This window comes from Odontesthes bonariensis, chromosome 3, assembly GCF_027942865.1.
Source record: "Odontesthes bonariensis isolate fOdoBon6 chromosome 3, fOdoBon6.hap1, whole genome shotgun sequence".
Lineage (NCBI taxonomy): Eukaryota > Metazoa > Chordata > Actinopteri > Atheriniformes > Atherinopsidae > Odontesthes > Odontesthes bonariensis.
In genome coordinates, this window is record NC_134508.1 from 8,620,767 (window position 1) to 8,633,204 (window position 12,438).

General features: G+C 42.0%; 1 protein-coding gene across 10 annotated transcripts in view; it reads right to left on the minus strand.

The window, feature by feature from the left end:
• The window catches only part of ptprt (protein tyrosine phosphatase receptor type T), a 427,933-nt gene that overhangs the window by 18,812 nt on the left and 396,683 nt on the right, over positions 1–12,438 (minus strand). For all 10 annotated transcript variants that reach the window (XM_075460193.1, XM_075460191.1, XM_075460192.1 and 7 more), the window contains 3 exons: positions 10,365–10,401; positions 9,928–10,025; positions 7,304–7,420 (listed from right to left, as the gene is read on the minus strand). In XM_075460193.1, the coding sequence (XP_075316308.1) occupies positions 7,304–7,420; positions 9,928–10,025; positions 10,365–10,401 (252 nt within the window). The remainder of the gene's footprint in view (positions 1–7,303; positions 7,421–9,927; positions 10,026–10,364; positions 10,402–12,438) is intronic.

Here is a 12,438-nt window from a genome sequence, read left to right on the forward strand (position 1 = left end):
CATAAAAAAAAAAAGATTAATTGATTTCACAAATCTCACAATGGCCCTTTTGGGAGAGACTTACAGGAAGGAAAAAAGCCACGGTCCAGCTCAGCTGCCCCATTTACAAACTCCTCCTTCAAATGAAAAGAAAGCATCCAAAATATAATTCAAAGGAGGAGGTCACTGCAGGACAAAGAGTACGAGACCTGGAATAAATACAGGAGAGCGACGATTACCTCTGACAGAGACGCATCCGAGATTAAAGGATGCAGCATCATCTTTAATGATGGTCCGGCCCAAAAGTGGAGACAAAGACGAGCCCTGTGTTCGAAACCGCACACTTCTCCTACTTAAATCCAGGTTAAAAACGTTTCTCTTTCGGTGTGCTTATGGTTGAGTTTATATTTTCTTTTTCCCTCTTCTTTGATTGCTTTTAACTGTGTTTTAATTTTCATTATATTTTTATTCTCTTTAAATTGCTTGTTTTTATGCTGCTTTATGCTGTTCTTTTAAATGCCTTCTTTATGTAAAGCACATTGAGTTGCCTGTGGTATGAAATGCTCTATATAAATAAAGATGCCTTGCCTTACTGACTTTTTTCCTGGATGCATAATAGATTCTCTGAAATGTTGGGTATGCATCATGAGGTTACTACTCATACTCAAACTACCCAAGATGCAACGTAACGTGACGTCGCTGATCGTCATTTCCTGTCAAAACGGCAGTTTCAAGCTAGCTACAACGAGGGTAGGTTCACTTCCTGTTTTCAAAACAAAAGCACCAATTGTATCGTAATGGCTTTCCCTATGATAAAAGGCAACGGGTATGTTATTTTTGTGAAAATAACCGGAAGTGCGTTGCTCACTACGGCTAGCTTTAGTAGCGCCGAATTCGTGGGAACAAAATTGTAAATAGCCGGTATTTTGTCAGGTTTTCAACACGTTGGGGATCTAAACGACTACTTTCTCTCCTGAAAATGTTTCAAATGTTGCTAAAGTTTACAGAGTTTAGAGCTTAAGCGAAATCAGCTTCAGGCCGGCTGATTTCGGCTCGGGCAGGAGTGCAATGCATTGTGGGTAAATGCTCTGCATACTGTCTGATTGATGAGTACGCAGTATGTAGTAGGCGGTTTCGAACACAGCCGAGGTCTCACAGACACAATGTGCTGATAAACACCCAGAAACTGCTCGATAAACCAAAGATAATGCCCCGTTTTCACAATAATCCTAAAAGTGGACACTTTGTTTGTTTGGGAACCTGAAGCATAGAGGATCTTACCTCCGGTTTGACACTTTAAATTCAAACCCGTTTCCTCTCCTTGAGACTTTCCTCCCAATAACTACACACTTTGTGCTTTAATAATTCACAACGATTGATTTCCCGATGCTGTGCTAAACTGAATCGGGCTTAAATGGAGCGAGCGCCGTCCTCCTCGGTTCAGTTTACTGAGTGAAAATAGAAACGAGGTGAAACCGCTGTTATTGCATCTCCTCATTTTCGGTTCCAGAGGTTGTAGCGGGTTATTTGTTTTGACTCGGAGGAGGAGGAGCGGCAGAGGTCAGGAAAAAACGAGGCAGAGTGAGGGAAAAAAAAGCAGGAAAAAGAGTGGGCAGGGAGGACTGAAGGAGAGATAAAGACAGGAGAGGGGGAAATAAAACTCAGAAAACCACAAAGTGATTTGATAACTCGACTTCCTATTGATTTGCTCTCCTGTGATGTTGAAATTACTTCTCTGGATCGATACAGCCGACTGACACAGACGAGGCCTGAAAGTCACGATAAGTATTTTTTTTTTTTGAAAAAGCAAACAGTGAAAACATTTAAATGGGGATGAGACGCGTAAAGGTGGGAGAATTATCCTGAAACCAGCTGAGAATATATGATTTATCACTCATTAACACGTCTCAGAAGGTTAGGACAATCGGAATATGTTCAATCTGTGAGAAATCCAGCCACAAAGCTCTGAAACTATCATTTGAAATGTTTACTTTCCAGATCAGAATCTGTTCTTTATTCTCTGTGAAGACTGCAGAGCATCTTCTTCAGGGTCAACATGCTTCCTTTTCAACTCGGAGCTACAGACGTGGGCGCCGGTTCAACCCTGACACCGTTCATTGTAGTGGAAACAACAACCAACATTCCTCATGTGATGTCTGTTATGTTCTCCTAAACATGATTCAAAAGGTAAAAACAGAGTTTGTTCAGTTCTGAGCAGCTTTAAAGGGAATATCTGCTCTGAAAAAACAGCCTGAACTGAACAAGCTTTCAGTCCTTTCTTTAAGGAGTCTTCAGGAATAGTTCTCCAGGTTTCTTGAAGGACACCCCAAAGCTCTTCTTTGGATGTGGGCTGCCTTTTGTTCCGTTCAGTAATGTTGAGCTCCGGGCTCTGGGGAGGATTCATCCCTCCATCAGACCTGCTGCCACTGATTATCAGTCCACTTCTTGTGTCATTTGGCACAGCTCAGCCTTTTCTCCCTATTTCCCTTCCTTAACTCATTGGCTGCCAGCCATTTTCAGTGAAGAGAGAGCCATACTGCCAAGTGTTTTACAGTATTTTGACTGATTTTCCAAGACCCACAGAAAAGTGTGTCTTATGACTATGTACACAACGAAATTACCAAACGAAAGAGTAGACTCTCTTCTTTCATCAGGAAGAGAAAGTTTGTTTCTACCATTTTCAGTCCTTTAGTAATAGACAGTAGAACATAGGTTGGTTTCACCAAAAACAGCTGTTTGACCAAAACAAAGGAGAAAACAAGCTTTTTTTTTGTGCATAGTGGCACTGCTGCCACCTTGCGGGTAATTTTGCCAGTATATTCTCTGTTTAGTGTTTACAAGCCTAAGATTTAGTGACAAACTCCACTAGATTGTCCCCCAGCCCGCTCCGTGAACAAACGCAATTGACGTCTATAGACGTCTTTGGCAGTCAACGTTTTTTTTTTTTTTTTAATTGACGTCTATAGACGTCAATGGCACCGAAAGAGTTAAGAACGGCTTCTGGACCCTACATGCGATAGATGCAAGCAAGCTCCTGCAAGTCTAGGGCTGTGTTCGAAACCGCATACTCATCGATCAGATGGTATGCAGAGTGTTTACCCACAATGCATTTCGCTCCTGCCCGAGCCGAAATCAGCCAGCCTGAAGCTGATTTCACTTAAAGCAATACTATGTAACTCCTCAAAAAGCCCACTATGCAGCTCCCCCTACAGGCTTGGAGGTAATGTACGGTTACACTGTCGTAAATGCAACACCCTTTCGCTTTCACGTTTCACATTTGTTGACGAACCGGCGAGGAGTCAGAAGGTGCAAGCTATGTCGACCGAGAAGGTAAGAGTAATCAAATGTACCTGGGAGCGTGAGAGGGGTCTATTTGTTTTTGCGGTAGGTGTGCCAGAAAGCAAGTCAAAGTACTTCCGCTCAGCTCCCGCGCCGCTCCAGCAAAGTTACATAGCACAGTTTTTCCAACTCAGACCCCCGAAGGGCATAGGAGACAGGCCAATCGTAATATTAAAACTCATTCTAGCCGCATTATTTTTTTCAAGCTGTTATTTTAAGGTAGAAATGTTACATAGTATTACTTTAAGCTCTGTAAACTTTAGCAACATTTGAAACATTTTCAGGTGAGAAAGTAGTCGTTTAGATCCCCAACGTGTTGAAAACCTGACAAAATACCGGATATTTACAATTTTGGTCCCACGAATTTGGCGCTACTAAAGCTAGCCGCAGTGAGCAACGCACTTCCGGTTATTTTCACAAAATAAAATACCCGTTGCCTTTTATCATAGGGAAAGCCATTACCATACAATTGGTGCTTTTGTTTTGAAAACAGGAAGTGAACCTACCCTCGTTGTAGCTAGCTTGAAACTGCCGTTTTGACAGGAAATGACGATCGGCGACGTCACATTACGTTGCATCTTGGGTAGTTTGAGTATGAGTAGTAACCTCATGATGCATACCCAACATTTCAGAGAATCTAGTATGCATCCGGGAACGTCTCGCTTTCTCAAACTCGCTTACTAACTCAAAAAGTTAGTAGGAGTAGTGGGAGAAGTATGCGGTTTCGAACACAGACTGGGGGTCCATGATGCATCTTTTATCGGGGGGGGGGGTGTTAATAGCTGGTAAAGGAGTTAATTTCGTCAGCTTTTTTTAATTTAGTCTTAGTCTTAGTCACAATGTTGAAAATCAATTTTAGTCTTAGTCTCATTTTAGTCAACACTGTACATAATAGAACTTCTCCACACACGGCGGCATGATCAATCATTATCATGCAGGTTGTTTTGTTGTCCTTCGCGTTGTAAATGAAATGGCTCCATACATCCAGGCGTTGTTTTCGCCCAGCTCCAACAAACCGTATACCGGTATCCGAGCCCGACGCCATGACTGGACTGCAAAGTTGAATTAGCTATGGTTAAGTTATAGCTAGCTACCGGCTACGTTACTTGACATGGGAAGGGCCTAAACTCAACTGAAGTACTACTGATTGAGCCGCGCGAGGCACTGTGGGACAGGCGCCGTGCAGGGACTAACAGGGCAACAGCGCGTAATCTTCTGTGAAGTTCAAGTGTAGTGAAGACACTGGGCTAAATTATATCAGGCATTAGTTCAGGGGGTAACACAAAGTTCACACTGGGGTGCCGGCCAGAACACCAACTTAAGGCCAATCAGACTTCCAGAGGGTCCAAAGGAAGAGGCAGGTTAATGATGGTTCAGGTGATTTATTTCCCTTTTGTTGCAGGCAATAAGGTCATGTGTGTGGTTTCCTATCAAAAGAACAATAACAAATACCCAAATGAATAAAGAATAAGCTATTTCTCTCTAATAAAGGAGTACTGAAATTACTACATCTCCATTTGCCTCTAATTCCCACTATCACAGTCCTAAACACACTTCACCTGACTTATTTTTATTAAACACATAAACAACATCACATGGTAACATTACGTAACACTCACTGTAAACATCACACTAATGAGTCGGAGTGGTAACAACAGACATAACACGTGACGTGACGTACACTCAGAGGCAGGTGAGCTAAATGCTACAACTAGCATACACATGGCGAGTTACACATCAAAGCAACAGAAGCTACGGCTGCAGCAACCTGAATACATTACATAAACAATATATACAGTCATACTCACGTTTCATTTACACAAACACCACTTGCCGTGACATTAATTAACAGCTTGAGCTTCCCTCTGTCGACTCATCAGAGCACACACCTGTTCTAACCGAGCACCGACAGTTACGCTACATGACCAGCAGGGGGCCGCTCCGCTCTGAACTGACCAACACAACTTTGGAGCCTTTTCTACATCAAGAAACACTTATATTAACACTTACAAATTACAAATTAATTATAAACAATTACATTTTTTAATGTCCATTCGTCCATGGCTTGTAAATTTCGTCTTTTCTTAGTCTCGTTAACGAAAATCATTTTTTATTCTCGTCATATTTTTATTTTCTGGAAGCAATTTTGTGCGTCATCGTCTCGTCATCGTCACTGGAAAAAGGGGCGTTAACGAAATATTTTCGTCATCGTCCTGGTTGACGAAATTAACACTGTTACCGAGTCCTGCTCTCTGCAGATTACTCTCCTGTTATTTTGGATTTGGTTCACTGGATGACAAAGACGAGTCACAGATATTCTGATATTCTAAATTCTTTCCAGCTCCAGATGTGACTACAAGACAAGTTGTGTCAAAAAGAGATACTAATATTGAGATGCATTTGTTTTTTTTCCTGCAAAACGAACCCTTTCACAGTTAAAACGAACACCTTTGAATGAATAATTTGTACGCTGTGGAACGGGAACGCGTTCTTTAGCCTCTCTTACTCAAAGCTCACTTAATCTCTCTGGATGTGCTGTTAATAAATGTTTTCATTAGGATCCTGTTCGCATTATTCACTGCAAACCGAAGCCTTTTCCAGCGCCCTGCAGCCCTGCGTTCTTCTTTGTTTTCCCCACACAGAAGGCTGGTGCTGAATCACTGAGTGCCAGGGTCTGCTGTGCATTTGTATGTATTAATGCAGACTGGAATATATGACAGGCCTTTGAATTTCACTCTGAGTACTCGTGCACGTACGCACGCAGAGGAGGTGCAGTGGATTAATAGCTCGCTAAACGTGCTGACAGCGAGGACTCGAGGACTTGTCTTCATAAGCTGCTTTCACACGAGTGAAGGGAAAACGAAGCAAGGAAAGCCAGAGAAAAATGTGGTAACAGTCAAAAATGTGCTACATTTTGATGTTTTTCTAGGAGAATTTAATAGATTGTGAGGTGAAGCAGCTCTTCTGACACTTAACTGATAACAAACTCTGGTTTATTACGTGTTTTCATCTCAGTAAAATATCTATTCGGGCGAGATTTGATCGCCGTAATTGCTGCATAAAGAAAAAAACTATGTGAAACAAAGCGATTAAATGTGTTGGAAAACCGGTACAAAACTGAAATTGAGCAGTTTTTGAGGATCAAGGATCTGGATCAGAGTGTTTTTGTGCGTGTTTTGCTGCAGGATTTAGGATCCAGAGCTGTGGGACTGCGGTGCCAGATGGGATAAAAACCACCTGATCTGCACTTTTTAGCCTTTTTTCACCCCGCTGACATTACACATCAAATGGTTAGTGTTAGGGAACAGTATGATGGAGATTTAAGGGCGAAAAGTGCAGGAGGGGACATCATTTTCTTCTAAATACGTGGTGAAAAAAACATAATTACGCCTCTTAATGAGACCAGGCTGAGATTTCACATCTGAATAAGAGATTGGAAGATTTTTATTACGTGTTTTCTTCTAATGTCAGAGTAAAATATCTATTCAGATGAGATTTGATCGCCGTAATAACTGCATAAAGAAAAAAACTACGCGAAACAAAGCGATTAAATGTGTTGGAAAACCGGTACAAAACTGAAATTGAGCAGTTTTTGAGGATCAAGGATGTGGATCAGAGCCTTATTGTGTGTGTTTTGCTGTTGTTTTTCCATTCACTGTGCAAAGCCTTTGAAAAGCACATCACAACAACGACATGAGATTCTTCCACTTTCCCTCCCGCCTGATTACAAGGACCAAGATTACGCTTTAAAGTCTCACTTTCAGCAGCGAGAAACAAAGCAGCGGCGCTCGTTGGTCCGAATCTAAATCCCATCTGAAGCCTCGTGGGGAATAATCTGTCCGCCACAGTCGCAGCGTACAGACGTGAAATCATGTTAAAGCCCTGGATGCGTCAGTCTATGACACAAGGCTTCGTAATCTCCATTCAAACCAACACTTGAAAGGCTCCTGAACGGGAAAACAACACATCTGTTAAAGCGTTTTACCTTTTGGACGGTGAAAGTCCGGATGACGTACTCCGCCAGTGGCTCGGTCTCTATCAGGGTCACCTTGATGTCTCCGTACACCTCCGTTTCGTCGGGCCAGTAACGAACGCACTTCACCTGGAAAAGATGAGTCACACGCACGCCGGTTATTTAAATATGAGTCGGCCAAGGAGCACAAAGAGACCCCTGATGAAGCAGAGGTCAAAGCAGGAATAGCATTAACAGATGACTTCTGTGAATGTTTGCTGCTCTTGAATTATAAACGGCTGCTTGACAATCATTCATTAAATGACGTATCTGGAATATCTGGAACGGCTGGATGTAGGATCCAGAGCTGCGGTGCCAGATAAAAACCACCTGATCTCGCCTCGCTCTGCACTTTTTACACATCATTTATATGGATTTCAAGCTTTTGGCCTCTTTTCACCCCGCTGACATTACATATCAAATGGTTAGTGTTAGGGAACAGTAAGATGGACATTTAAAGGGATAGTTCGCCTCTTTTGACATGAAGCTGTATGACATCCGATATTAGCAATATCATTTATGAACATTTTCTTACCCCCTGCTGCGTCCTGTGAGCAGAGTTCCAGCTGAGTTTTGGTGTTGACGAAGGTAGTCCGGCTAGTTGGCTGGGGTTTGAAAAATAAAGCGTTTTGCTTCTCAAAACAATATGCGTTCTAAAGAGTAATACATTTGGATCACAAAATCGTTCTCCAGGAAAAAGTCAGACCTCACAATCGCTTGGCTCTATCTACTGTTTACTGCTCGGTCTGCACAGCAGGCAGTGATACGAAGGGAGAGAAAATAGCACCAAGCGATTGTGAGGTCTGACTTTTTCTGGATGAATGATTTTGTGATGCAAATGTATTACTCTTTTGAACTCATATTGTTTTGAGAAGCAAAACGCTTTATTTTTTAAACCCCAGCCAACTAGCCGGACTACCTTCATCAACGCCAAAACTCAGCTGGAACTCGGCTCACAGGACGCAGCAGGAGGTAAGAAGATGTTCATAAATGATGTTGCTAATATGGGATGTCATACAGCTTCATGTCAAAAGAGGCGAACTATCCCTTTATGGGCAAAAAGACATAATTACGCCTCTTAATGAGACCAGGCTGAGATTTCACATCTGAATAAGAGATCTGAAGATTTTTAATGTTATTCAGATCAGTTTAATTAAAGACAAAAGATCAGAATTAGTTATACTACAGTATAGTACAGTTAACATGGAGCGCCTGATTGATCAACATCATACTGAGTAATGAAATAAACTCTGTTTTTTTTACATTTTGTTCTAGTTTCATTTGATTCATTCTGAACCACTGGGCTCAGTCTGTTCTGTTGGTCTACAGGCACATCTTTCACAGCAGATTAGATTCAGAGGCTGCGGTGTTAGCCTTCCAGTCCGAAAGGACGATATTTACCAGGCCGCCAAGAACACAAGGTTTATGTCCATTTAGATTTCGATGGGATGCTTAAAGGGCAAGGTTTTTTTTTAAACCTGGACCTTATTTCTGGCATAAAATACGTTCATCTACTCACCGATAACTGGTGAAAGTTGGTGACAAAACAGCCTCTAAATAAGGCATTATCTGTCTTTATTTCACCAATACTTTAAGAATGAAATTTCTGAATGAATGAACGCGTATTATTGCACTGTTAGCTCAGAGATGCCGTGTTGTTGTTACCTGGGGCTTATAGGAAGCTTTCTACACACGCGTCTACTGGGATGAGGTCATCAACGCGCGCCACTGCAGCACAGCTTATTTACTCCGTGCTCTGTGACGGTCGGCCATCTTTACACGGAGTTTGCTACTGCTAGTATTGTGCAACATGGCTGTTGCAGCAGCAAAAAAACTAACTTTTCCTTTAATTCTGTTAGCTCACATAGACTGCGTCCCCTGGTGTTTAATGTATGTAAATACAAATCTGTCTGAATGAATGAAAACTCTACTGCAGCAACGGGAATGGCTAATTTTAGCGTATTTTCCCATGTCATTTTATGGAGTTTGCACATGATTTTACATTGTAAAAATGAGACTAATGACACAAACGAAGATGCTTTGGAGGCTGTTCTGTCTGGTAAGCGGTCGGCTTTGTGACACAGCTCCCTATTATTTCAATACCAGTCGGCTAAACACAACATTAAAGCAACACTAGAGAACTTCGTGAACCATTAAAGTACGTGACTTCCGACTCTTTTTGAAGTATTCCGACCTTTGTTATGCACATTCTCAGGCCTGAAACAGTTCTTGGGTGGCCAGAGGCTGAGATGCAACAGCAGGTTTGCTTTAATAGTCACTCAACATCTTTGTGGCCTCTTCGACGTGACAAGAAATAAATGTGCAGGGCCCACCATGACAGTGGTGTTTCATCCCACACCTGTAGGGGGAGCCACAGAGCAAAAAAACTCCGTTTGATAGTCCAACTAGCAGTTTGTTAGCCCGTTTGCTGCTTTGTTTTGTCCAACTTGCTAAAACTACCACAAAAGTTGGGGGAAGGGGAAATCTAAGGAACCGTTTCAGCCCAAACCAGGACTGTAGGTTTTGACGGGGTATCTTCACAGGTATCAGGGCCTGTCGTACACACACCCTCCAATAGCTTGGATTGATGAACTCACCCTTCCGACTTCCACCAAATTCGTAACCATGACGATAGAGGCCGAGTTCTCCTGCCAAACCATCCTCCAGAAATCCCGAACCGTCTCCTGCATGGGCCCTGAGAGACATTAAGACTTGTGTGTCAGATACACACTAACAGAGCATAAGGTCACAGTGGCGCCCAGAAAAATCAGCAGTGATAACGCCGACGGTCTCACGCACACACACACACACACACACACACACACACACACTCACACACAGGTATTTACACACCGCATCAATCCCAGATAGTGGTTTGGGGGGTTTGAGGTAATGGGGTCTTAAATTTGTCAGGGGGATTTTATACAGCAGTTTAGATTTAGGAGGCTGTGGTAATAGCCTTCCAGTCGGAAAGGACGATATTTTCCAGGTGGCTACTACTACACACACATACTTATTACGTCAGTTGAATTACCTTGTGTGGCGATGTAATGTCTGGGTCTGTGGTACCCCTGTGAGTCAGAAAAAAAAAAATCGAATTATTAAAGAATAGCTCCACACGGCTCATCTCCATCTTCTTTGGTTTTCAGTTGTAAAAATCCTAATTTTTCCCATTTCGTTACCCTCTTTTCCCTTCTTTATTCTTTCTGGCCCAGCGAAAGACGTTAAAGATGCAAAACATGGATAACTTCCTCAAACCGAATGTAACATCCATCATTTCCAACCTCTTTGACTACCTCATTCCAACCTTAATACACCTTCATTTCAGTTTATCTCAACACTCTCTCCTTTGCTCCTGTAAAGTTGACATAATTTGCCTTTTTATGCCCTTTTTTTTAACATTTCGACACAGTTTTCAGAGGTTTTATTGGGCAGAAAAGCCTGTTGGTTGAAGAACAGTGCGTCTCCGTCTCAGCCTCTTTGTTTTTCAGGGTGGAGACTCAGGTAACTGCTCAACTCCGCCCTTTTTGGTGAGTTTTCCAGCAGAAAGTGACTCTTGACAGCACTGTGGAAATACATCGTTTTGAACCGGAGTTAACTGAGGAACTTTCAAACAAAGGGGAACTAATATATGCTCCCAGGAACAGAAAAAAGGGATTTTTTCCCATCATATGGGCCCTTTAAAATCAATAGTTCTTTGTTTGAGACACTGCTCCTCCTCTCTCGGATGATGTCTCCTCCTCTATTTTTAGAGATAGGTTTCAGCCCCCCTCCACCTGGTTCCTCCTTGGTCCACTGCCTTCTGTCTTTATCATTCCTTTCAGTTTCCATTCTTCTTTTTTTTAATTTGTCCTGCCTTGTTCTCCAAACCCCGGCACGACTCCCAGGAGAAAAACTCAAGGTCGTTTTCCAAATAAACATAAAATCAAATGGAAAAAAAAAAGTAGGATTTTAATTTTCCCTCTTTGGGACAGATGAAGAGCGACGAGTCTCCAAACAACAATTATCCCTCTTTTGTCACCCCACAATCCCCCTGTAAGACAGATAACCTTGCTGAGACAAATGCATTCATCAATTTCATATTACCATTAATATCTCTCTGTAAGCACAGCGCTATTTGCACTGGGGTGATGTGTTGATACAATTTAAATGTTCCAATTCCCCCTTTCTTTACGCCTTAAGAAAAATAAACGTCGTCTGTGGAGACTGATTGAAAGGAAGCGTTTCCTACCAAATTCATTAAGACTGTCATTACAACCATAAGCTGTAAGCAGGAGATTACACGAATAAGTGAAGCACAATGCCTGCAGAGCAGAGGAGAAAACCGGAGAACAGATTGATAAACAGAGGTTAATAAGAGGTGCAGACAGTGACTGAGTCAATGATACATTTGAGGAGGGAATGGGGGAAGAATTAGCTGCTTCTGTTGGTGTTTGTGTGCACAAATGTGTTATTATGTCTTCCTTGGGTTAGGGTTTAACCTCTCGATAAAGCGCACGTTTATGGACGTTTAGGGAATGCAGACTGAGGAAGAACTTTAATAACAGTAAGTCCGTGAGTACAAGCAGCTCCTGAGAGTTAAAGACACTTACAGTTTGTAAGAAGAAATAAATACCTTCCTAACATATCTACATCACTGGAAATAACATAAAACTCTTTAAAAAAAGTGTTGATCATTAATGAAAGTCTTTAAAAGTAACACCAGAGCACATTTTAGCATCTGTTTTGCTCTTTGGCTGCGGACGTTGTGGGATGCAAACGTCATAAAAACAAATATCGTGTGAGCCCTGCACATGCAGACGGCATGTAAACGTTCAAACGGCAAAACGAATCCAACAGTAAAACGCTGCAAGAGAGAAAAACACAACGGAATTTGCCAGGCCACTAGGGGCTCTCGACCTGTGTGGGATAGACCCTATCCGATAGGGGATGGACTATAGGAGATCGACCATAGTAACGAAGGAGAAGAAAGTTTATTTACCGTTTCTTATTTATGTAAATTACCTGTACAAGTCGTCAACTGAAGCATATTTTATTTTGTTTGCAGATAACTCCAATATTATTTTTATCTGGTAACTTAATATCAGAAATTAACACAGAATTGTGTA